Here is a 24,684-nt window from a genome sequence, read left to right as displayed (position 1 = left end):
TAGTCACCACACAACAATTCTGCCAAGTTGTCAAATTCTTAATTTAAATCCAGAACTCTAAACTGGTCCTTGAAGCTGTAAAGTAGCCAGCAATTCCAAGCACCCAAGAGGTTACTTTATAGTTTTTATTTAAAGACACAGAGCCAAAGGTCTTTTGTAGTTCACATGACGCACCCAACTCCTTGTTCCTTCACTGGAGATCAAGGGATTAACCCATCCTCCAAATGAATAATCAAATATTTTTTTTTTACTTGCTGATTTTATCGTCTCTACAAAGTGTAAAAGTAAAATGTGAAGTTGATGGACTTACGTTATATTCTTCACGAAACAGTTTGCCATCATCAGCTGATCTTATTCTGACCTCTTCCTCCAAGTTCTCCAAAGGAATAGGAAAGTACTTTTTGGGGCCTGTGGGAGACCTGCTCAGCAGCATCACTCTCTGCTGTTCTGTCAAATCAGGGAGGAGAAACATTAGACCCAGAGTCAACATGAGGATATTTACAAGATTCAAATATACAGCTGTACAGGATGAACAAGGCTGTTACATGAGATGCCTCCGAGAAAAGAAAGTGTAAGTTTCAAACCGCAGCATCATCGACAAATAGTATGTCAAACTGGCAATACAAAGTCTGCTTATCAGAGAGTAAACAATATGGTCGACGTTCAAAATGATTTAACTGGCTGCTGACTAGTTGCTTATTCGAGGCTGTCCGCTAATTTTCAGCGGCATTTAACCAGTTATCGTTGCTGAAAATTAGTGGTTAGTGCCTAAGTGAAAACTGGCTACTTTGGGGGCATTCTAGGGCAAAGTAAGCAATTGGCCCGTTAAGTGCCGATGTTCAGCACTTAATTGGTCAGGGAAACTGTATAAATGAGACCACATAAATGGCAGTCTTACCTTATACACTAACCCACAGTCGCTTAAGTTCTGAATATCGACTTAACCGGCTAAGTGTTAGTCAGCTCTGCATAAACTGGCTATTCAATGTCGAAACCCAGACATGGTCTGGTACTGAATATCTGGGAATAATGTCAGCGGCGGTCAGCAAAATGCTGAATAAATATTATACATGTAAACTTCTTACTTGCATGAAAGGTTAGACAATATTAAGTGGGGCATGCTATGAAAAGGGAAATGGGACTTGATATACCACCTTTCTGTGCTATTTTGCAACTACATTCAAAGTGGTTTATATATATTCAGGTACTTATTTTGTACCTGGGGCAATGGAGGGTTAAGTGACTTGCCCAGAGTCACAAGGAGCTGCAGTGGGAATTGAACCCAGTTCCCCAGAATCAAAGTCCGCTGCACTAACCACTAGGCTACTCCTCCACTCCAAGCTATCTGGTATCAGAATTAAAACAAATCTGAGACAGTATTTTTCAGACAACATAAAATTGAGCTGTGGAACTTCCTGTTGCAGGATATGGTCAAAGTTTGGACAGATCCATTAACACTTATTAGTTAGGCAGGCACAGGGATCACAACCTCTAGTACCTGGTGATGAACTTCTAGACAAAACCAAATGTCTGTGGTCACAGAAAGGATGCTGGGTTTGAAGTCTGATCCAGCATTACATTTCTGATGTTCTTAAGTAGAATATACCACAGAAGCACAACATGACAATCGTTTAAAAATCTTGTTTCATTATTTGAACACAAAATACCTTTTCAGCAGACCTCTATCAAGATAGATAATGATCCATGACCTCCTGTATGTATTCCTGCCTTCACATCACACTGCACATCTGAATTCTTTGACTGTTTCCTTCTCTAGTAAAGCACTTGAAGGAATACACTATTCTCTGTATTAGATATACTGAAATCATGGCTGCAGTACAGAGTCATTGATCATGTCACTTTAACCTTTGGACCTAATTAACCTATTCCAAACAACTGATAAGGATACATAAATTCTATGAAAAATTAATCTTCCATTATTACCTGGGTTTGTATCTTTCCTTTATGATTATTATAATTATTATTGTTTTTCCAATAAACAAGGCAGATCACAAATTAACATGCCTCCAGTTTTCTCTTTATCTTCTGATTCCATTAAATATCGCTTCCCTCTGTAGACTTTAATTTTTTCTTGCCTTCTCTTATAAACCAGTCACCGCTGGCGGCATTATCAAAGTCGTGACCTGTGCGGGCTTCGACTTTGAATATCTGGTTATTTTTAAGCTGGCTAACACATAGCTACTTAAGACAATATTCATCACTTAAGTGGCCATCAGTTACCACATAAAAGGAGCCTTTTACTAAGCTGCAGTAGAGTTTTTTTAGCTCGCGATAGAAGTCAGCTGGCGGTAAACGCCAAGATGCCCACAGGAATATAATGGGCACCTCGGCGTTTACCGCCAGCTGATTTCTACCACAAGCTAAAAACTCTACTGTGGCATAGTAAAAGACCCCCAAAGATAGGACAGACATTTATGCTATCCCATTTATGGGCTAACCCTGGCCGCTTAAGTGCTGAATATCAGCATTTAAGCAACCAAGTGCTGATTCCGCCTCCAGAATGCCCCCAAGATAACCAGCTTTCTGTTTGGCGCTAACCGCAATATTCATATGCACTTAGCTGGTTAAGTACTGCTGTATATTAGTGGTTGGCCTGGCCAAGCAATTTAACTGGTCAGCAGGGGTGTAGACAGACCTCGAGGTGGGAGAGGGGCCAGAGCGCAAGGTGGGGGGGCACATTTTGGACCGCAGTCCCCCTCCGCTGCTTTGCCACCCTGCTGCTCCCCACCCACTGCTGCCGCTGTACATCTTAGCTGACGGGGTCCCCAACCCCCATCAGCTGAAGCACCGCTGCCGCAAATACCTTGGCTGGCGGGGGTCCCCAACCCTCACCAGCTGAAGCCTTCATTGAGCGCTGGCCTCCGGCGCTGCCGCATTGCCTGCCCTGCTCTCTCTTCCCCTCACGTCCGGCACTCTCAGAGTGTGCCGGGTGTGAGAGGAAGAGAGAAAAGGGGAGGCAATACGGCGGCGCCGAAGAACAGAGCTGGACGAAGGCTTCAGCTGGCGGGGGTTGGAGACCCCCATCAGCCAAACCAGGGGCCTAGAGCAACTTTGGGGGGGGGCACAGGCCCCCGTGGCCCCACGTAGCTACACCACTGGGTCAGCGTCTGGCTAAATCATTTTGAATATCGGACATTGCTGACTCTGCATCATAATGGATGCAAACTGTACTGTATAGTAATTTGCACATGGGTGGAGCCATATAAACATTATCTTCCTGGTGGCTGCCTGATCCTTTATCAGGCCAGGGCTAGGAGAATTTTGATTGCAGAGTTTGCAGTCTGTGAGGGATACAGAATCCCATACAGATCTCTAATAGCAAAATATACTGTAATCCTAAGAAACCAGGGTGCATTTATACTACAGTAGGCTGTTAACCAATGGTGTGGCCACAGGGACCCTAGGCCCTCCACTTTGGGTTCAGACCCCTTAAAATTGTGGTACTATCTGAAGCTATGGCCAGCAGGGATTCACAAGCCCTGCCAGCCAAAGCGGTCCTCCACTGGCAACCTGGTAGTTAGTGGAACTTTCTATAAACCCCTCTCCCCCACCGTCCTGCTCAGGTATGCATGGGGGAGGGGGACATACAGAGCAGGATGAGGTGAAGAGTGCGGGGCAGCACAAAATTTTGTTCCCCTTCCACTTTGGGCCCAGGCTCCCCCCCTAAAACTGAAGGTCTGGCTACATAAGAACATAAGCATTGCCATACTAGGCCAGACTGAAGGTCCATCAAGCCCAGCATCCTGTTTCTAACAGTGGCCAATCCAGATCACAAGTACTTGGCAAGAACCCAGAAAAGCAAAACAGATTTTATGCTGTTTATCCTAGACTATGCAGTGGATTTTCCCAAGTCCATCTTAATAATGGCTTATAGACTTTTCTTTTAGGAAATTATCCACACCTTTTTTAAACCCTGCTAAGCTAACTGCTTTTACCACATTCTCTGGCAATTAATTCCAGAGTTTAATTACTTGTTCAGTGAAGAAATATTTTCTCCAATTTATTTTAAATTTACTACTTATTAGCTTCTTTGAGTGCCCCCTACCCTAGTATTTTTGGAAAGAGTAAACAAGTGATTCACATCTACCTGTTCCACTCCGCTCAGTATTTTATAATCCTCTATCATATCTCCCCTCAGCCATCTCTTCTCCAAGCTGAAGAGCCTTAGCCACTTTCTTCATAGGGAAGTCATCCCATCCCCTTTATCATTTTCGTAGAACTTCTATGTACCTTTTCTAATTCCAATATATCTTTTTTGATATATTGGTGGCCAGAACTGCACACAGTATTCAAGGTGCCTTTGTATTGCACCAAGAAATGATAAAAAAGCATTGTAACATTCTCAGGCTTTTTTCTGTTCCTTTCCTAATAATTCCTAACATTCTATTTGCTTTCTTAGCTGCCGCTGCACACTGAGCAGAGGGTTTCAACATATCATCAACGATGACACCTATATCCCTTTCCTGGTTGGTGACTCCTAATGTGGAACCTTGCATCACAAAACTATGGTTTGGGTTCCTCTTTCCCACATGCATCACTTTGCACTTGCTCACATTAAAAGACATCTGGCATTTGGATTCCCAGTGCTGTGAACAGAGCTGTGACTGATCTCCCACTCAGAGGGCCGTACATTGAAACACTATTAACAGAGATGAGGACTGAATGAAAAAAAAACAACTTGTGCACACACAGGTGCTGTGAATGAAGTGTCAAGGCACTTCAGTTTTAGACATCATATCATCATAGTTTAATGTATGCTGGAGAAACTTATGATTGGCTTAAAGCCAAGGAGTCAGATCAGGATAAATAAGCTTGTGACACAGATAGCACCCATGCCAAGAAAACTTGCACTTACATCAAAGAGAAAAAATGTTACAAGAAATGTAAGGTAGCCCTTAAGACCTGGCTATTTAGACAGGTATAGTCTACAACTTAAACACTTAACTTTTTTTTTAAACCTGTAGCATTAGTTATGAAGCCAGGACATAACTAGACTAGCTATGTCTATTCTCCTTTCTTTTTGTGTTTTTCGTTATTTTTGTCCCTGCCTTTGTGTGTCATCCTCTATTGTTTTGCTTTTGAACCTACAGCGCTGCGTACGCCTTGTAGCGCTATAGAAATGCTAAATAGTAGTAGTAGTAGTAGAACCTGTTAAACCCCCTTTGTTAGTTCTGTTTGTGTTTCCAAGCATTAATTTTATATTGTACACTGCCTTGATACTGTTATTGAAAGGCGGTACATCAAATCTTCCGAAATGAAATAAATACATTAAATGCTTCCAGACACAGAGAGGTCCAGCCCATGGGAACAACATGTATTCCTTAGGAATGGCCGAGAACATCCTTAAAAAGGAATGTGGACTTTCCCCAGAGACTACTAGTTTCCTCATCCAGAGGGGCTTCACCACAACCAGCCCATGGAAGCAGATAGATTTTGCCATACCACATGCTCGCTCTATGATCGCACTCTTTCCACTACCCACTCTGTTGAGTTTTCTGCCTTGGAAAAAAAAAAAAGGTTCCACAGCCAAAGCCTACATTGGTGGGGGGGGGGGGGGGGGTTGCCCTATTTCATGTTCACATACCATGATTCCTTATCCTATATGATGTAACTGTCTGTTTTATATATTGTATATTAACAAAATAATAATTATAGAAGATTTTTTTGTAATTCCCAGTTATACTGTACTGGCGATATTACTGTAATATGCTTTGAGTTCTTATGAGAAATATAAAAGAGTAGATTCGATTAGATTAACTAGTTAGAAAACAAAAATAAAATGTAAGTTGTTCTACAAAAGGAAACTACTTCAGTTAGTCAACATTAAAACTAGGAGAGTGCATAATGGAGCAGAAAGGAAGCCAGGAACTCTATCAAAACACCTTCCACTTACAAACAGTCAAAACAAAATGAAAATGCCACTACTTATCTCAAAGGTTAATTATAGCATTTAATAACCTCGAATGATGTCTCAATGTATCATTTACCTTGTTCTTCTAAGATCCCATTTGGCATCTTTTTGTCACCCGCGTTGACAACAGCTTTCCTCTGTTTCCTGAACCTTCAAAATAAGCCAGCCAGTTAATGTTTTGAAAGATAGACAGGTAAAGCTTCAAACACTGTTTCAAAATTCTTTCATACAAACCACATAGCTCCTGAAGAAAAAAAAATAGAGTCTCTTATCAGCAAGACGGAGGAAGCTTCAGCTCAGGAGACGCTGCACTGAACTGAAACTTCTGCTAAGCTCTGCAGTTTCCTTAACATGCAGTGCCGAGTAAACAGACTTACGCAAACTAGTTCAGGCTTGCTGTATATGATCTAACCGGGAACTATCAGTGGTTGAGGAGTCCTTACCTAAAGAAATAGCCAGCCAGAAGAATGAGTAATATTAACACCAGAAGCGGTACCAATATTTCAACCAGCAGACTTGGGCCTGGGTTTCCACGCTCTGGAGACTCAGTAGAGCCTGTGAATTAAACAAGAGAAAAGGGGAAATGCATGAATAAGAAAGGCCTGTCCGGAAGGGCACTATGAAAACCACACCTATAAGTCAAAACTGGCCGAGTGTTTGTTTTAAAGTGCTAGTGCTTCATGCATTCTAGGCAGGATGCTAGGTAAGTATTTTAAATAAATAACATTGAAATCTGGAGAGAGTATAAGAGCAAGTTTGATTTAACGTCACAGGCAGACCTACTGGGTCTGTTTTACCCTGCAGCGGTTTGAGATGACAGAAAATGTATACAGATTTTTTTTTCAATGAAACCTAGAGTGAAATGATCCCTCTCCCTCATCACTTCATTTGTACATATATATTTCTAATTTATCCATCATAACTTTCTAAGGGGCCCTTTTACAAAGGCGCAGTACAGATACTGTGTGGGTAGCATGTGCCAAATGAGCCCTACCGCTAGGGTAGCGCAGGAGCCCGGCGGTAGTTCCAAAGTTGGCACTTGAAGTTTCCCATGGTTGTTCCTGGCGACAATCAGCAGCGAGGCCACATTGCCACATGCTGCCTGATTACTGTGGGGTTAGTATGTGAGTCTTTCAGGCTTATTTTCGAAAGTGATCGCCGGCAATCTTCCGATGTAAACAGAAATTCAATTTTTTGGCAGACACGCTAAGAAGTGGCCTGAGTGCATGGACTAGACTTGGAGGCTTTCTCTACCTGGTATGTAGGTGCCTTATTTATTATAATAGTGAGTCTATTGTTAATATGAATAGTTATAGCATCTTAATAAACATTGGTGTTATATATGTATGAATGAATACGTTCAATATTTGATATATGTAGTTTTGCATTTCGCATTGGCGATTCCGCTTGATGAAGCAACAGTGAACCTAGATCTGAGTTGGGGAACGCCTTGGGGATTGCTTTGAAGAAAAATTGTGGATTATATTTTACACTGGTGGAGGAGATCTGTTAGACTAGTTCATTTGTGAAGATTATTTTGGACGGAACCATCATTAAGCAACACATGGAGTGGAGGAGTAGCCTAATGGTTAGTGCAACGAGCTTTGCGCTTGGCAACCTGAGTTTGATTCCCACTACAACTCCTTGTGATCTTGGGTAAGTCACTTAACCCTCAATGACCCCAGGTACAAAAACATTAGATTGTGAGCCCTCTAAGGACAGAGAAAGTACCTGCATGTAAAGTGTACAGTGCTGTGTATATCTAGTACAGCTATAGAAATAAGTAGTAGTAGTACATGGACAATTGCTAAGATACGTACTCTATTGTATACTCTGGTGAATGTGTTGATTGGGGATTGTAAATGTGCTATGGTGGATCCCCATGAGGTGATTCAAATGTGAGCATATTGATCACCATATTACTGTTCTTATATGCATAGTTGACTCAATAGGACAAAATGATTATTGCTTCTTACAATTTTTAATTTTTATCTGTGCTTTTCTTTTGTTGTGTACTTTGCTGTTTAGCACAGTGGGTTTTCTTGATTTATACACCTTTTTTTTACATAATTTCAATAAAAACAAAATATCATAATGAAAAAGTAAGTGTTACACAAGTATAAAATCAAAACAAGGCAAAAACACAATAAAATATAAAACAAAGAATAAGACACAAGCAAGGGGTAAAAAAAGGAAGGCTTTTAACCAGTGGCGTTCCTGGCCTGGATGGCACCCGGGGCGTACCGCCGATGCGCCCCCCCCCCCACTAAATTACACCTCCCCCCTCCTCCAGCAAAATGGCACCCCCCCGGGTGCATACCGCTGGGGGGGGGGGGGTGCTGCGGCGCGCACCTGCTCCGAGTTCGCTAAACTTCGCTTCGCTGCAGCTCCCTCTGCCCCGGAACAGGAAGTAACCTGTTCCAGGGCAGAGGGAGCTGCAGTGAACAAGCGACAAAGTTTAGCGAACTCAGAGCAGGCGCGCACCGCAGCACCCCCCAGCGGCGTGCACCCGGGGTGGACCGCCCCCACCGCCCCCCCCCCCTTGGTACGCTACTGCTTTTAACACCTATTCTATTCAGCAACAAGCAGCATTTTTTTAAAACGCTAACCACTACCAGCTTAATTTGACCTAGATATTCAGTACGGGGCCCAACCCATATACCAGCACCAGAACTGTCTCTATGGCTGTTTTGCAGCACCCAGAGGTTATTCAGGACCGAGTGATATTCAGGGCCCCACCCAGATACCTATCTGGGTATAGTTAGGACAGTCTTCAGTGCAGTCCAACATGGCCGCTTCCAGCCACCTGCACTGAATATTGGTGGTGCCAGCATAACTTCTGGGTCCGCACTGACGTTAACTGGATAGTGCACCGATAGTCACAGCAAATATTCGGTGGCACTCTCCGGTTAAGTGCTGCTGAATATCTTCTTCCAACCTGCTCAATGTGATTTAACCAGACAGGAACCTCTCCTACTTGGTTAAGTTGTTTTTAAAAATCAGTCCCTAAGTAATCAGCCTCCTATGGTAGACAAGAGGGAAAACTTTTCTACAAAATAAGCCCTGTAACTGAAAAAAGTACAATCTCAGTTCTAGTTTGGTGCATAACTTTTAAAAACAGGAGGCAAACTGATCTAACAGTTTCTGTAAACCACATTGAGCCTGCAAATAGGTGGGAAAATGTGGGATACAAATGCAATAAATAAATAAACTATTCTCACAGGAGCAAGAACATCAACAGTTGACGAAACTGATGTATTCTAATAGTCAACCAAAGAGTCAGCCCTCAAAAAAGAAAAGTTCAGTTTAACAGTTGTAGGCATACCAGTACTGAAGCAACTAAACTCAGCAAATACCTGCAGGTTTAAAGCAGGCCAGTAAGCATGCTTCATCATCTGTGGCACTCGCATGGCACAAATAAACATAATAAGAATAAAATAGATTTTTAAAAAATGATCCTATCACAACATAAGATTAAGCCTGACTGAGTCAAACAGATCTTTATAGTACCAACTAATAGGTGGGAAAACATGGTCCAAAGTAGAGAGTTACACAGGGACAGAAATCTTACCCATCCCTGCAAGAATTTAACCAATCCCCACCCGTCCCCGCAAGACTTTAACCTGTTCCCACTCAGTCCCGCAACAAATTAATGCTACATATATATAAAAAAAATTCTGGTCGGCTCTCAATCTCTGGGTTCGAGCCGCAGCACTGCAGGCAAGGAAGGAACTGAACTTGGAACCTGGAACACTCTGGTGTGCACTTGTAAGGCTTGTCTCCGATTCAGTGGCATGTGTGCTAAGAGGTCACCACATGCATGCAAAAGTAGGTCAAGTGACATCTGATGCTTGTGCCTGTGTCAGAGTTGAGGTCTGCACATCAGCCTGGGAGCAGAGAGGATTAATAGTAACACATTATTTATTTTTATTTATTTATTGCATTTGTATCCCACATTATCCCACCTCTTTGCAGGCTCAATGTGGCTTATAATTCGTCATGGATGCTGGAGGTAGAAGAGAACATACAATTGGTTTTACAGAGGGTTTTGGGTTACATGGTGGTGAAATACATGATAGTTTTAAAGCAAAAGATATTAAAGAACATTTCTGGATATATTAGAGATAGTGCAGTTACACGTGTTGATCTTTATGATATACTAGTAAAAATGGCCCGTTTCTGGCGCCAATGAAACGGGTGCTAGCGGGCACAGGACTCCCTCCCCCTCCCCTTACGGTACCTGTTCTGTCGGGCCAGGAAAGAAAGAGCCCCTTCTTTCCTCCCGTAGCGGTGGCTTCCTTGCTGCATCGTGTGGGAGTCCGGCTCTCGGCGTTTCAAAATGGCCGCCGAGAGTTGAAGTCTCGCGAAGCAGCTTGAACTGTTGTTGGCCATTTTGAAACGCCGAGAGCCGGACTCCCACACGATGCAGCAAGGAAGCCACCGCTACGGGAGGAAAGAGGGGGCTCTTTCTTTCCTGGGCCGACAGAACAGGTACCTCTAGACCACCAGGGAGACACGTGTAAGGGGAGGGGAGGTGACAGGGGGGAGGGAGGTTGGTGAGGTTAAGCGTGTGCTACCGTGGGCGGGGCGGTAAGTTGTAAGGGGCAGGGCTATGTGGCGAAATGGGCCGGGTTCATGTGCACGGCGGCGGCGGCGGCTGGGATTTGTTGGAAGGGGAGGAGTACTGCTCCCCGTGCGTTAATTTGTTTTCATGTTCCGCCCTCGACGTCATCACGTGTGACGCGAGGGCGGGCCATGAAGATGTTGTGACTTCACCACCATGAAACCACGAACCGGTGTGTGAGTGACTTCAGTGACGTCAGTGTCCTCAGAACGTTGAGGCTGCGTTTTATTATAGTAGATTTTGTCAAAGAGATAAGTTTTCAGTAGTTTGCGGAAGTTGGTCAATTCATAGACCGTTTTCAGGTTGCGTGGCAGCGCGTTCCAGAGCTGTGTGCTTATAAAAGAAAAGGTTGATGCATGCATTGATTTGTATTTCAAGCCTTTGCACTTGGGAGGATGAAGATTAAGGAATGTGCGAGAAGATTTTTTTGCGTTTCTGGGTGGTAGTTCTATTAGGTCTGACATATATGCTGGGGCATCACCATGGATGATTTTATGGACTAGGGTACAAAGTTTGAACGTGATGCGTTCTTTGAGTGGGAGCCAGTGTAGTTTTTCACGTAGGGGTTTTGCGCTTTCGTATTTTGGTTTGCCGAATATTAGTCTGGCTGCCGTGTTCTGGGCTGTCTGGAGTTTTTTAAGTATTTGCTCTTTGCAGCTGGCATAAAGTGAGTTACAATAGTCCAGATGACTAAGTACCAATGATTGTACCAGGTTGAAGACACTCCGTGGAAAAAATGGTCTGATTCTTTTTAGTTTCCACATTGAATGAAACATCTTTTTAGTTATGTTTTTTGCGTGATTCTCAAGTGTTAGGTGTCGGTTGATGGTGACTCCAAGAATTTTTAGGGTATCCGAAACTGGTAGACTTAGTTTAGGTGTGTTGATGGTGGTGAATTCATTCTTGTTGTATTGCGAGGTGAGTACTAGGCATTGGGTTTTTTTCTGCGTTGAGTTTCAGTTGAAATGCGTCTGCCCAGGAGTTCATAATATGTAGGCTTTGGTTGATTTCATTGGAGATTTCTCTTAGATCTTGTTTGAATGGGATAAAAATCGTTACATCATCAGCGTATATATATGGGTTTAGATTCTGATTCGATAGTAGTTTAGCCACAACTGACAGCAGATAAAAACCTGAACGGTTCATCCAGTCTGCCCAATAGTCACACTCGCTATCAATTCATGATTAAATCAACAATGAATGTGATATTATATACTTGATTATGGTCTTTCTTTGGCATTTCTGGGACATAGACCATAGAAGTCCACCCAGCCCTATCCTTATGTTCCAACCACTAAAGCTGCTGTCTAAGCCCTTTCCAGCCCATCCTAAACCAGATTGCCATATATGAGACACAGACATTACAAGTCTGCCCGGTATCAGCCCTAGTTCATCACAGCCAGAGTCGCCAACTAAGCGTCACTCGACACATCCACACACATGCAGCCATTTAAGGTTAGATTTCTTACAACTTACATTTTCTAATCAGAGATCCTCTGTGTTCATCCTACGCCTTTTTGAATTCCGTCACCATTTGTGTCTCTACCACCTCCTTAATGGAGACTTTCCGCATCTGTGCTGTTAAAGCAACGAGGAGGAGGAGAAGGAGACAGCACTCAAATAACTTAGTACTCGGTAGGTGGCAGAAGTGCAGCGTACACTTCCACGGGAACCCCCCAGGAATTGTTTCCGTCCCCACGGGAACCCCGTAGGAATTGTTTCTATCCCAACGGGAACCTTGCAGGAACAGCTTCTGTCCCCACGGGATCCCCACAGAACAGGTTCTGCGGGATTCCATGAACCCCGTTCCCATGCAAGTCTCTAGTCCAAAGTGTAACCATCCACATAAGTACAACCGACCGGAAATAATCTACTTAAATCTAAGGCTAGTCCATATTAATCAGCACGCAATAACTGTAGTGCATTAACTGCTAAATGTCATCAGATTCTTCAATAGTAAATACAATGGGCACACAGTAAGATACAATCATCTGATGGCCCCTGATAAAGGCTTTATTGTTGAAACTTGGCCAAGTCAGGTCCTACTTCAATAAAAGTATCAAACTTGCATCATTGGTTGTTCCTCTTCCTGGACCACCTTTACTGTCTTTGTGTCTCTTCCCTGGTTTTAAGCCTGCTGCTCCAGCCATTAATGCTCCAATTAGGCTACTCCATTCCACTGTTAGTGGTAGTAACACTAGGGCATATTACTTACAGGAAAAAAAGAAAAACTTAAAATAGGGAGAGGATATGATATTGTGTATCTGGATTTTCAAAAGGCGTTTGACAAGGTACCTCATATGAAAGGCTACAGAGGAAATTGGAGGGTCATGGGATAGGAGGAAAAGTCCTATTGTGGATTAAAAACTGGTTGAAGGATAGGAAACAGAGAGTGGGGTTAAATGGACAATATTCACAATGGAGAAGAGAGGTTAGTGGGGTTCCTCAGGGGTCTGTGCTAGGACCGCTGCTTTTTAATATATTTATAAATGATTTAGAGATGGGAGTAACTAGCGAGGTAATTAAATTTGCTGATGACACAAAGTTATTCAAAGTCATTAACTCGCAACAGGATTGTGAACAATTACAGAAGGACCTTACGAGACTGGGAGACTGGGCGGCTAAATGGCAGATGACGTTTAATGTGAGCAAATGCAAGGTGATGCATGTGGGAAAAAAGAACCCGAATTAAAGCTACGTCATGCAAGGTTCCACGTTAGGAGTTACGGACCAAGAAAGGGATCTGGGTGTCGTTGTCGATAATACGCTGAAACCTTCTGCTCAGTGTGCTGCTGCGGCTCGGAAAGCGAATAGAATGTTGGGCATTATTAGGAAAGGTATGGAAAACAGGTGTGAGGATGTTATAATGCTGTTATATCACTCCATGGTGCGACTGCACCTTGAGTATTGTGTTCAATTCTGGTCGCCGCATCTCAAGAAAGATATAGTGGAATTGGAAAAGGTGCAGCGAAGGGCGACTAAAATGATAGCGGGGATGAGACAACTTCCCTATGAAGAAAAAGACTAAGGAGGCTAGGGCTTTTCAGCTTAGAGAAGAGACGGCTGAGGGGAGACATGATAGAGGTATATAAAATAATGAGTGGAGTGGAACAGGTGGCTGTGAAGCGTCTGTTCACGCTTTCCAAAAATACTAGGACTAGGGGGCATGCGATGCAACTACAGTGTAGTAAATTTAAAACAAATCGGAGAAAACTTTTCTTCACCCAACGCGTAATTAAACTCTGGAATTTGTTGCCGGAGAACGTGGTGAAGGCGGTTAGCTTGGCAGAGTTTAAAAAGGGGGTAGACGGTTTCCTAAAGGACAAGTCCATAAACCACTACTAAATGGACTTGGGAAAAATCCACAATTCCGGGACTAACGTATAGAATGTTTGTACGTTTGGGAAGCTTGCCAGGTGCCCTTGGCCTGGATTGGCCGCTGTCGTGGACAGGATGCTGGGCTCGATGGACCCTTGGTCTTTTCCCAGTGTGGCGTTACTTATGTACTTATGTATGAGAATCAGAAGAGGATGAATGAGAAAAAATCTGTTGGCCAATATCAAAGATCCTTCTACACACTAAAATTAAACACATTTTCTCTTTATGAACCACATATAAACTAACAATAGATTTTATTTTAAATAATATGTTGGGGGGGGGGGGGGGTTGCACACTTTGTGTGCTTGCAGAATATTTTTGCATTTACAAATAGATTGTAGCTTGTTAATGGTTCCGTGTCATACAGTGAGAAGTGAAGAAGAGAATCCAACCAACAGTTCCTCTTGAAAACCACCAAGCTGAGTCAAAAGAAGTACCTGTACTGAACACACTGTAAGATAAATAAATACACCAGCCAACTCAGGGAGTTCCACTGAACAGGGACATATAAAGAAAAACAAACAAAACTAATGGTGCCAGGCTTATTCCTGTTACATCGATTCCCCACATAAACAGAAGAGAAACAAACCAACTCCTTTTTTAACTTCTCAGGCTGTTACCTCTCCCTTCAAAGGAGATTTTAGCTTTCATTTGCAGAAAAAGAAAAATGTGGAAATTATCAGGATTTTTGAGAGGGTGGTAAACTGAGCATCCTATTCCATAGGGGAATGGTAAGATCATCTGTGCTTTTGTACTGTGATTCTGCATCAGTATTTTTTAATTCTAAAATTAATTTGAAAAAAAAAAAGGTCAGAGCCATATTTTTTTCATGTTACTTTTTCAACAAAAAATACTAATGGAGGATCATAAATAATAAAAAAAATAGATTAGGGCCAATAATATTCAGATTCTACTATACACCTATAGTCCCCCTGATCACAATCCTGGAAATTAAAAAACCATAATGGGCGGAAATGAAACTTTATCCTGTTTGCAGCATGTGAAATATTTTTCTCTCCTTTTGTATATATTTTTTTCTGTTGGACCTCCACTCACCTGAGCATTTGTTCCTGCAAAACTTCAGATACAACTGCGGACTGACACATTTAATCCTTAATTATCAGGGATCCTATCATTGCGTTCTAGCAAACTCAGCCCTAGAAAATCATATAGACTGTCCGTACAACTGTGATCATGGATCAAAAACTTTCAGCCCAGTCTTGTAATAAATTTAAAAAAATTTCACTAAATTGTGAAATACTGCAAAGCACAACAGAGAACAAGTTCTTGGAAGCAATGGGGTCAGTAAACAAAGGATTTAATCAGATAGGAGAGTGGAGTAGAAGAGTGGCCTTATGGTTAGTGCAGTGGACTTTGATCTTGGCAACCTGGGTTTGATTCCCACTGCAGCTCCTTGTGACCTTGGGCAAGTCACTTAACCCTCCATTGCCCTAGGTATAAAAAACTTAGATTATGAGCCCTCCAGAGAAAGTACCAGCATATAATGTATACAGTGATGTGTATATCATCTAGTAGCACTATAGAAATGTTTAGTAGTAGAAGAGGCTCCTGCCTGGTGAAACCCCAATGAGCTGGCTAGACTCAACTGGGCAATGCCCTGAATATCCCCTCTAAATTGGCTAGGTTGGGGGCAGAATTTGGGCAGAGACACAATTTAGCCATTTACCCCCAGATTCTATATAAGGCACAACAAGTGAGTGTGTGCAGCCAATTTACACTCACTACTCAATTAAGTAATAAGCCAATCAGTGATGATAATTAGCCAATAACAATTATTACTAATTGGCAATAATTGGAATTTACACATGCTTTTTTTAGGTGTATTCATAAAAAGAGGCACTTGTAAATTTCAATGCGCGTAGCAGAAAAGGGGGCATGGCCATGGGACAAACATGGGCATATCAGGGTGTCAATCGCATTTATGCACATTGTTACAGAATTCAGGGGAAGACACTTATATTTAGACTTTCATGTTTTCAGTGGTGTAAATGGCCGCACCTAAATGTACATGTGTTCCCCCGGCCTATGTGCTATTCTATAACCACGTCTTACTGTACATGTAGTTTATAGAACAGCGCTAGGTGCATTGTTCCAACGCACCTACATTTTGGATGCCATATACAGAATCTAGCACTTAACAGCAAAATTCAGATTACTAAACAGCTAAGAAAGCACATAAAGTTAGGACATGAAAAAGGTTGACTTAACTACGTGCCAAGTTAACCAGGCACTGGTCTGATTATCAGCCAGTGTTCCGTTAAGTTCCAGTCAGAGCACGCACCTGGATATTCAATGTCGGGATCCGCACATGCCCCAGCATTGACTATCTGGGTTTAGTTCAGCCAGCGGGTTACAAGCAAATTACCATCACAGGCTCATTTATTAGTCCCAGCATGTTTGCTTTGTGTTTGTGTAGCTACTAAGCTAACAGAATCCTTTCAGTCAAATACAAGGCCTGTTTCAAGAGTGCAGCGTACTTGTGCAGCAAAGTCATATGCTGACAGACCTGCCAAGTCCCACTTTTGTGGGTCATCTTCTGCACTGCCACTGGGAAGCTGAGATCTCCCACTGAGTGGTCTCCCTGTCCGGGGGCAGCCGGAAACACCTTCATAAAATGTCATTTCCTGCTGCCACTCATCCCGCAGCAGCAGGAGATGACTTTTTATGAAGGTGTTTCCTGCTGCCTCTGGACGGGGAGGCCACTTCTTTTGCCGTTGACCGCGAATTGGCTGTGAATGGGGTGGAGCAATGGGTAGAGATGGGCAGGGCTGTGGGCGGGCTCTAGATCTCCTGCTGAGTGGGTCGGTTCCCTTGGCAGCTCTGCACTGATAACACATTTCTTCTGTACTAGTACTTTATCTCAACACAGCGGCACTGTTACATAGGTCAGGTGACATCCTTCTCTCAATTTTCTAGACCAAAATTATGTTGCTAGCTTCTGAAGCAGTGGAACCAGAAGCAGAAAAACATGACATAATCACTGTTAAGACAAGCAAGAGAAACAGAAGGATAAGTGTGTTGTGCACATGGGTGGGTGTGGTGGCAAAATCATGTTGTTTGTCTACAATTTATTTTTGTTTTTGTAGATGAAAATCTACAATTGCAATTATTACTCTTACTGATGTTTTACAGTAAACATCTATCTTCTCTCTTCATCTCTATCTGTCCTGTCCACCATCTCTCCTCTGTGTCCCTGTTCCTATCCCTCCCAATTCAGCATCTGTTTTCTTAGTGTTCCTATCCTTCACTTATATTCAGTATCTCTCTCTGTGTCACTATCTTACCCTGTCCAGCATTGTCCAGTGCCCCTGTCCCTATGCTTGCTCCATGACTAACAACTCTTCTCTGTGCTCTCTCCCTCCTCTCTCTCTTCCTTTCTTCCTACAACACTCCCCTCCCCCAAGATGGTCTCTCTCTCTCTTCCCTCCTGATCCCCTCCCCTGTTCAGCCCCTCTCTCCCTCTCTTCCCCTCCCCCAGTTTGGACTCTCTCTCCCCTCTTGTCTTCCCCCCTCTTCCCAGCAGATCCAGCATATCTCCATCTCTCTTCCCTCTCCCCCCTCAGTCAAGCACATCTCCATGTCCCCCCTGCTTCAGCACATTTCTAGCATCCTTACTACTACTACTTATCATTTCTATAGCGCTGTACGCTTGAACATGAAGAGACAGTCCCTGCTCGACAGAGCTTACAATCTAATTAGGACAGACGAACAAGACAAAAAAGAGATAAGGGAACTACTGAGGTGGGGATGATAAAATAAGGGTACTGAATAAGTGAGTAAGGGTTAGGAGTTAAAAGCAGCATCAAAAAGGTGGGCTTTTAGCTTAGATTTGAAGACGGCCAGAGATGGAGATGATGGACCGGCTCAGGAAGTTTATTCCAGGCATATGGTGCAGCAAGATAAAAGGAACGAAGTCTGGACTTAGCAGTGGAGGAGAAGAGTACAGATAAGAGAGATTTACCCAGTGAACGGAGATCCCGGGGAGGAGTGTAGGGAGAGATGAGAGTGGAGACATACTGAGGGGCTGCAGAGTGAATGCACTTATAAGTCAATAACAGGAGTTTGAACTGTATGTGGAAACGGATAGGGAGCCAGTGAAGTGACTCGAGGAGAGGGCTAATATGAGCATAACGACCCTGGCAGAATATTAGTCGTGCAGCAGAATTTTGAACAGATTGAAGAGGAGAGAGACGGCTAAGTGGGAGACCTGTGAGAAGCAAGTTGTAATAGTCTAAGCGAGAGGTGATAAGAGTGTGGATAAGGGTTCTGGTAGTGTGCTCAGAAAGGAAAGGGAGAATTTTGGTGATATTAGAAATGACAGGTTTTATCAGTCTGCTGAATATGTGCAGAGAAGGAGAGAGAGGAGTCGAAGATGACCCCAAGGTTACAAGCTGATGAGACTGGGAGGATGAGTGTTATCCACAGAAACAGAGAATGAGGGAAGAGGAGAGGTTGGTTTAGAGGGAAAGATAAGAAGCTCAGTCTTGGTCACGTTTAGTTTTAGATGGTGGTGAGACATCCAGACGGCAATGTCAGACAGGCAGGCTGGTACTTTGGCCTGGATTCCTGCTGAGATTTCTGGTGTGGAGAGGTAGATCTGGGAGTCATCAGCTTAAAGATGGTACTGAAAACAATGGGATGAGATCAGAGTACCAAGGGAAGAAGTATAGATGGAGAAAAGAAGAGGTCCCAGGACAGATCCCTGAGGTACACCAACTGACAGTGGGATAGTAGAGGAGGATCCACTAGAGTATACACTAAAAGTACGATGGGAGAGATAAGAAGAAAACCATGAAAGAACAGAGCCCTGAAATCCAAGTGAGGACAGCGTATCAAGGAGTAGGCTGTGATCAACAGTGTCAAAAGCAGCAGATAGATTGAGAAGGATGAGAATAGAATAGAGACCTTTGGATCTAGCCAGGAACAGGCCACTGGAGTCTAGCAAGCGCTGTTTCAGTTGAATGAAGGGGGCTAAATCCAGATTGAAATGTATCAAGAATAGCTTGAGAAGAAAGAAAGTCAAGGCAATGGCGGTGAACAACACGTCCAAGTATCTTGGATAGGAAAGGGAGGAGGGAGATGGGGCGATAGTTGGAAGGACAGGTAGAGTCCAATGAAGGTTTTTTAAGGAGTGGTGTGACTACAGCATGTTTGAAGGCATCAGGAACAGTTGCAGTGGAAAGTGAAAGATTGAGGATATGACAGATAAAAGGGATGACAGTAGGAGAGATAGCATTAAGTAGATGGGTGGGAATAGGATAGGAGGAACAGGTAGTTAGTTTCATGGAGGAGAGAAGATGTGTAGTTTCCTCTTCCGTGATTTCAGAAAAGGAAGCAGGGGTTGGACGGTTGAGAGAATGGACTAAGGGAAGGAAAGGTGGAGGTGACCTGGTTGAGAATTCAAGTTTAATCTTGTGAACCTTATCATGAAAGTACTCAGCCAGACTCTGGGGAGAAAGTGAAGAGGGAGTTAGAGGTGAAGGCACTTTGGAGGAGAGAGTTCAGTGTGGCAAAGAGACGTTGAGGGTTTGAGCCAAGAGAATTTGTCAACTGGATGTAATAATCCTATTTGGAGTGGAGGAGTGGCCTAGTGGTTAGCGTGGTGGACTTTTTGGTCCTGGGGAACTGGGTTCGATTTTCACTGCAGGCATGGGCCAGCTCCTTGTGACTCTGGGCAAGTCACTTAACCCTCCATTGCCCTAGGTACAAATAAGTACCTGTATATAATATGTAAGCCGCATTGAACCTGCTATGAGTGGGCAAGCGCGGGGTACAAATGTAACAAAAAAAAAAAAAGAGCAGACTGGAAGGAGGTCAGCAAGAACTTGAAATGTATGAAGTCAGCATGGGCACGGGATTTCAGACAAAGGCGTTCGGCAGAGCAGGCACAGGAACGTAGGTAGCAGATTCTAGAGGTCAGCCAAGGCTGGGGTTTGGTACACTTTACAGGATGGGGAATAGGAGAAGCAAGAGTATCCAGAGCAGAGGAGAGAATAGTATTATAGGAAGAGACAACCTCACTGACAGACTTGGATAAAATAGTGGTAGAGAAGAGATTTGAAACACTGGAAGACAGAGTAGGAGGGTCAATAGCCTGAAGATTTCTAAATGTATTGGTTAAGATTGGACGGGACTGGGGAGGAGGGAGTTTAAGTGTGAAAGTTATCAGATGATGGTCAGAGAGGGGAAGAGGGGAAGAGCTGAGGCACAGAAACTGGAGAGTGCGCAGTTTGAGAAGAGGGTAAGATCAAGACAGTGGCCATTCTGGTGAGTGGGGGTAGTGGAGCACAGTTGAAGATTGAAGGAGGATGTTAAAGCGAGAAACTGAGAAGCATAAGAGTCAGAGGGATCATTAGCATGAATGTTAAAATCCCCAAGAATGAGGGAAGGATCAAGAAAGAAGGAAAGCCAGGCGTCAAAGTCAGTGAGAAAGGAAGAAAAGGACTTATCAGGGGGTTGATAAATGACTGCTACTCGGAGAGGCAGAGGAGCGAATAGACAGATGGAGTGGACTTCGAAGGAAGAAAAGCAGTGAGACTGAGGTGGAAGAAGAGGTTGAAATCTACAGTAGGGTGAAAGTAGTAGCCCGACACCACCTCCGCGGCCAACCAAGCAAGGAGTATGGGAGAAAAGATAACCTCCATGGCAGAGGGCCACGACTGAAGCAGAGTCTTCAGGGAAAAACCAAGCCAGGTCAGGTGACCCTCAGGGGAAGGAATGCTGGCTTCGGCCTAAACCCTGGTAAGCCTTTCCTTGGCGGAGAGGTGTCCTGCTCTCCCACCGGCTGCCTTTCAGGTGCTGTGGAGGACTTGCAGCTCATCTGCATATCCTCACAGCCTTCTCCGGGGTGACTTCCAGGTCCACTCCGATCCACTCAGGGCCTCCACTCTAGGTGCCCAGTGCTCCCACCAGGTGCTGTGGAGGACTTGCAGCACTTCTACATATCCCCATCCTTCTCCCCTCCACCCCCCACCAGTCCAGCACATCTCCATGACACTCCTCTTGACAGTCCAGCACATCTCCGTGTCTTTCCCCTCCCTCTCCTGTTGGTCCAGCACATCTCCATCTTCCTCCCCAAACCAGGTCCAGCACATATCCATCTCAATCCTCCCTCCTGCAAGTTCAACATCTATCCCTCACTCCCTCCCCCCACCCCCGGTGTGCTCCTGTCATGTCCCCTACCTCAACGCAAGCGGCATCCTCGGGCTGTGCGGGGTCCCATCGACATGCACACTTGACTGGCACTGCCTGAGCCATGTATGTGTAGTCCTCTCTGGGTTTGTTCAGAGAGCGGTGGTTGCAGTCTCCTTAATTGCTTTGCTTCCATGCACCTGTTTCTTCTCTCTCTGCCTGACTTCCAGGCTCCTTTATTGCTTTGCTTCCACCCACCTGGGTCTGCTCTTCCTCTGCCTGGCTTCCCTTGCTTCTCTCCTATTGGTCTTCCAGTTCCTCCTTCCCCTGCTCTTCTCCTATGGCTGTGACCCTTCTCCCTGCTGATGTCAGACTCCCAGCACTTTATCAGCTGAGCTCTCCCTGGACTCCATGCTTCGGCTTCTACTTTGGTAGGTGTTTCTAACTCTGTAGTCTGCTTCTTATCTCTACTGGTCCCTCGTTGCCAACTTTGCCTGTACCTGGATTACCCCTCTGCCTGCCACCTGCCTATTGACTTTCGCCTGCATCTGGATTACTCTCTTGCCTGTTGCTTGCCTACTGACTTTCGCCTGCATCTGGATTATTCTCTTGCCTGCCGCCTGCCTACTGACTTTTGCCTGTACTGGATTACTCACTTGCCTGCTGCCTGCCTACTGACTTTCGCCTGCACAAATTAGAAAAGAAAGACAGAAGTCCAAAAGACAGCTGGCATGGTTGAAAAGTGAGGTGAAGGAAGCTATTAGGGCTAAAAGAAACGCCTTCAGAAAATGGAAGAAGGAACCGTCTGAAAATAACAAGAAGACGCATAAGGAGTGTCAAAGCAAATGCAAGGCGCAGATAAAGAAGGCCAAGAGGGATTACGAAAAAAAGATAGCATTACAGGCAAAAAACATAGTAAAAAATTTTTTCAGTATATTAAAAGCAGGAAGCTGGCAAAAGAATCGGTTGGGCCGCTGGATGACCGAGGGGTAAAAGGGGCAATCAAGGAAGACAAAGTCGTAGCGGAGAGATTGAATGAATTCTTTGCTTAGGTCTTCACCGAGGAAAATTTGGGTGGGATACCGGTGTCGGAAATGATATTTCAAGCGGACGAGTCGGAGAAACTTACTGACTTCACGGTAAACCTGGAGGACGTAATGGGGCAGTTCAGCAAACTGAAGAGTAGCAAATCTCCTGGACCGAATGGTATTCAGCCTAGAGTACTGATAGAACTGAAAAATGAGCTTGCGGAGCTACTGTTAGTGATATGCAATTTATCCTTAAAATCGAGCGTGGTACCGGAAGATTGGAGGGTGGCCAATGTAACGCCAATTTTCAAAAAAGGTTCCAGGGGAGATCCGGGAAATTATAGACCGGTGAGTCTGATGTCGGTGCCGGGGAAAATGGTAGAGGCTATTATTAAAAACAAAATTACAGAGCACATCCAAGGACATGGATTACTGAGACCAAGTCAGCACGGCTTTTGTGTGGGGAAATCTTGCCTGACCAATTTACTTCAATTCTTTGAAGGAGTAAACAAACATGTGGACAAAGGGGAGCCAGTTGATATTGTGTATCTGGATTTTCAAAAAGCGTTTGACAAGGTACCTCATGAAAGGCTACAGAGGAAATTGGAGGGTTATGGGATAGGAGGAAATGTCCTATTGTGGATTAAAAACTGGTTGAAGGATAGGAAACAGAGAGTGGGGTTAAATGGGCAGTATTCACAATGGAGAAGGATAGTTAGTGGGGTTCCTCAGGGGTCTGTGCTAGGACTGCTGCTTTTTAATATATTTATAAATGATTTAGAGATGGGAGTAACTAGCGAGGTAATTAAATTTGCTGATCACACAAAGTTATTCAAAGTCATTAACTCGCGACAGGAATGTGAAAAATTGCAAGAGGACCTTACGAGACTGGGAGACTGGGCGGCTAAATGGCAGATGACGTTTAATGTGAGCAAGTGCAAGGTGATGCATGTGGGAAAAAAGAACCCGAATTATAGCTACGTCATGCAAGGTTCCACGTAAGGAGTTACGGACCAAGAAAGGGATCTGGGTGTCGTCGTCGATAATACACTGAAACCTTCTGCTCAGTGTGCTGCTGCAGCTCGGAAAGCGAATAGAATGTTGGGTATTATTAGGAAAGGTATGGAAAACAGGTGTGAGGATGTTATAATGCCGTTGTATTGCTCCATGGTGCGACCGCACCTTGAGTATTGTGTTCAATTCTGGTTGCCGCATCTCAAGAAAGATATAGTAGAATTGGAAAAGGTGCAGTGAAGGGCGACTAAAATGACAGCGGGGATGGGACAACTTCCCTATGAAGAAAGACTAAGGAGGCTAGGGCTTTTCAGCTTGGAGAAGAGACGGCTGAGGGGAGACACGATAGAGGTATATAAAATAATGAGTGGAATGGAATAGGTGGATGTGAAGCGTCTGTTCACGCTTTCCAAAAATACTAGGACTAGGAGGCATGCGATGAAACTACAGTGTAGTAATTTTAAAACAAATCAGAGAAAATATTTCTTCACCCAATGCATAATTAAACTCTGGAATTCGTTGCCGGAGAACGTGGTGAAGGCGGTTAGCTTGGCAGAGTTTAAAAAGGGGATGGTTTCCTAAAGGACAAGTCCATAAACCGCTACTAAATGGACTTGGGAAAAATCCACAATTCCAGGAATAACATGTATAGAATGTTTGTACGTTTGGGAAGTTTGCCAGGTGCCCTTGGCCTGGATTGGCCGCTGTTGTGTACAGGATGCTGGGCTTGGTGGACCCTTGGTCTTTTCCCATTGTGGCATTACTTATGTACTTATGTACTTATGCATCTGGTTTACTCTCTTGCCTGCCGCCTGCCTACTGACTTTTGCCTGTACCTGGATTACTCTCTTGCCTGCTGCCTGCCTACTGACTTGCCTGTTCCTGGATTACTCTCTTACCTGCCGCCTGCCTACTGACTGCCGCTTGTACCTGGATTACTCTGTTGACCTGCTGCCTGCTTGGTCGATACATTCATCACCCCGCTTCCAGCTCCATTCCGTAAGTCCTGCAGGCCGCCCACACCTAGGAGTTCAACCTCTGGGGAACGGTGGTCAGCGCAGGTGAAACCCGGGGTTGTCCAGCCGCCAAGCAGAACCTGGCCCGAGTACCGGGCTCAGCAGCGCTCTACTTGGTACAAGAACTCACAAGTCTGACAGCTCCAAACTCACCCTGATTGCTGGCACTCTGGCCGGTGTCGGGCCTTTTCCTATCTCGCATCCCGCTCATGCAGAAGCAGGAAGTTGAACTAGAGGAGATGCAATGCAAGATAGGAAAAGGCCCAATGCTGGCCAGAAGCACTCTACTTGAATCACTGCCAGTGCCAAAAATTGGGGCAAGTTTGGAGCACATGGGGAGATGTCAGGGGCAGAAGCTGGACTCATTGGGGAGAGGTAAGGGAGATGAAGAAAAACACTGGAATTGAGAGTGGAGGGTGGGGAGAAGGAGAGATAGAAACACTGGCTGGACTTGGGAGGGGGAAAGAGAAGGACAAAAACCAATTTGTATTGCTGGTTTTAGAGGTCTGCTGGCTCCAAACTGGCCAGTTGGCAACACTA

General features: G+C 44.3%; 1 protein-coding gene across 5 annotated transcripts in view; it reads right to left on the bottom strand.

Annotated features, from left to right (window-relative positions):
* The window catches only part of PTPRE (protein tyrosine phosphatase receptor type E), a 435,598-nt gene that overhangs the window by 177,545 nt on the left and 233,369 nt on the right, over nt 1-24,684 (bottom strand). For 3 of the 5 annotated variants that reach the window (XM_030202956.1, XM_030202958.1, XM_030202957.1), the window contains 3 exons: nt 6,376-6,487; nt 6,009-6,082; nt 311-447 (listed from right to left, as the gene is read on the bottom strand). In XM_030202956.1, the coding sequence (XP_030058816.1) occupies nt 311-447; nt 6,009-6,082; nt 6,376-6,487 (323 nt within the window). Of the gene's footprint in view, nt 1-310; nt 448-6,008; nt 6,083-6,166; nt 6,256-6,375; nt 6,505-24,684 lie in introns of those variants that run through there. The other 2 variants (XM_030202961.1, XM_030202959.1) reach the window with 2 other exon arrangements.

Source organism: Microcaecilia unicolor, chromosome 5 (assembly GCF_901765095.1).
Source record: "Microcaecilia unicolor chromosome 5, aMicUni1.1, whole genome shotgun sequence".
NCBI lineage: Eukaryota > Metazoa > Chordata > Amphibia > Gymnophiona > Siphonopidae > Microcaecilia > Microcaecilia unicolor.
Note: the sequence above shows the minus strand (reverse complement) of the source record. Positions and strands in the feature narration are given on the sequence as shown.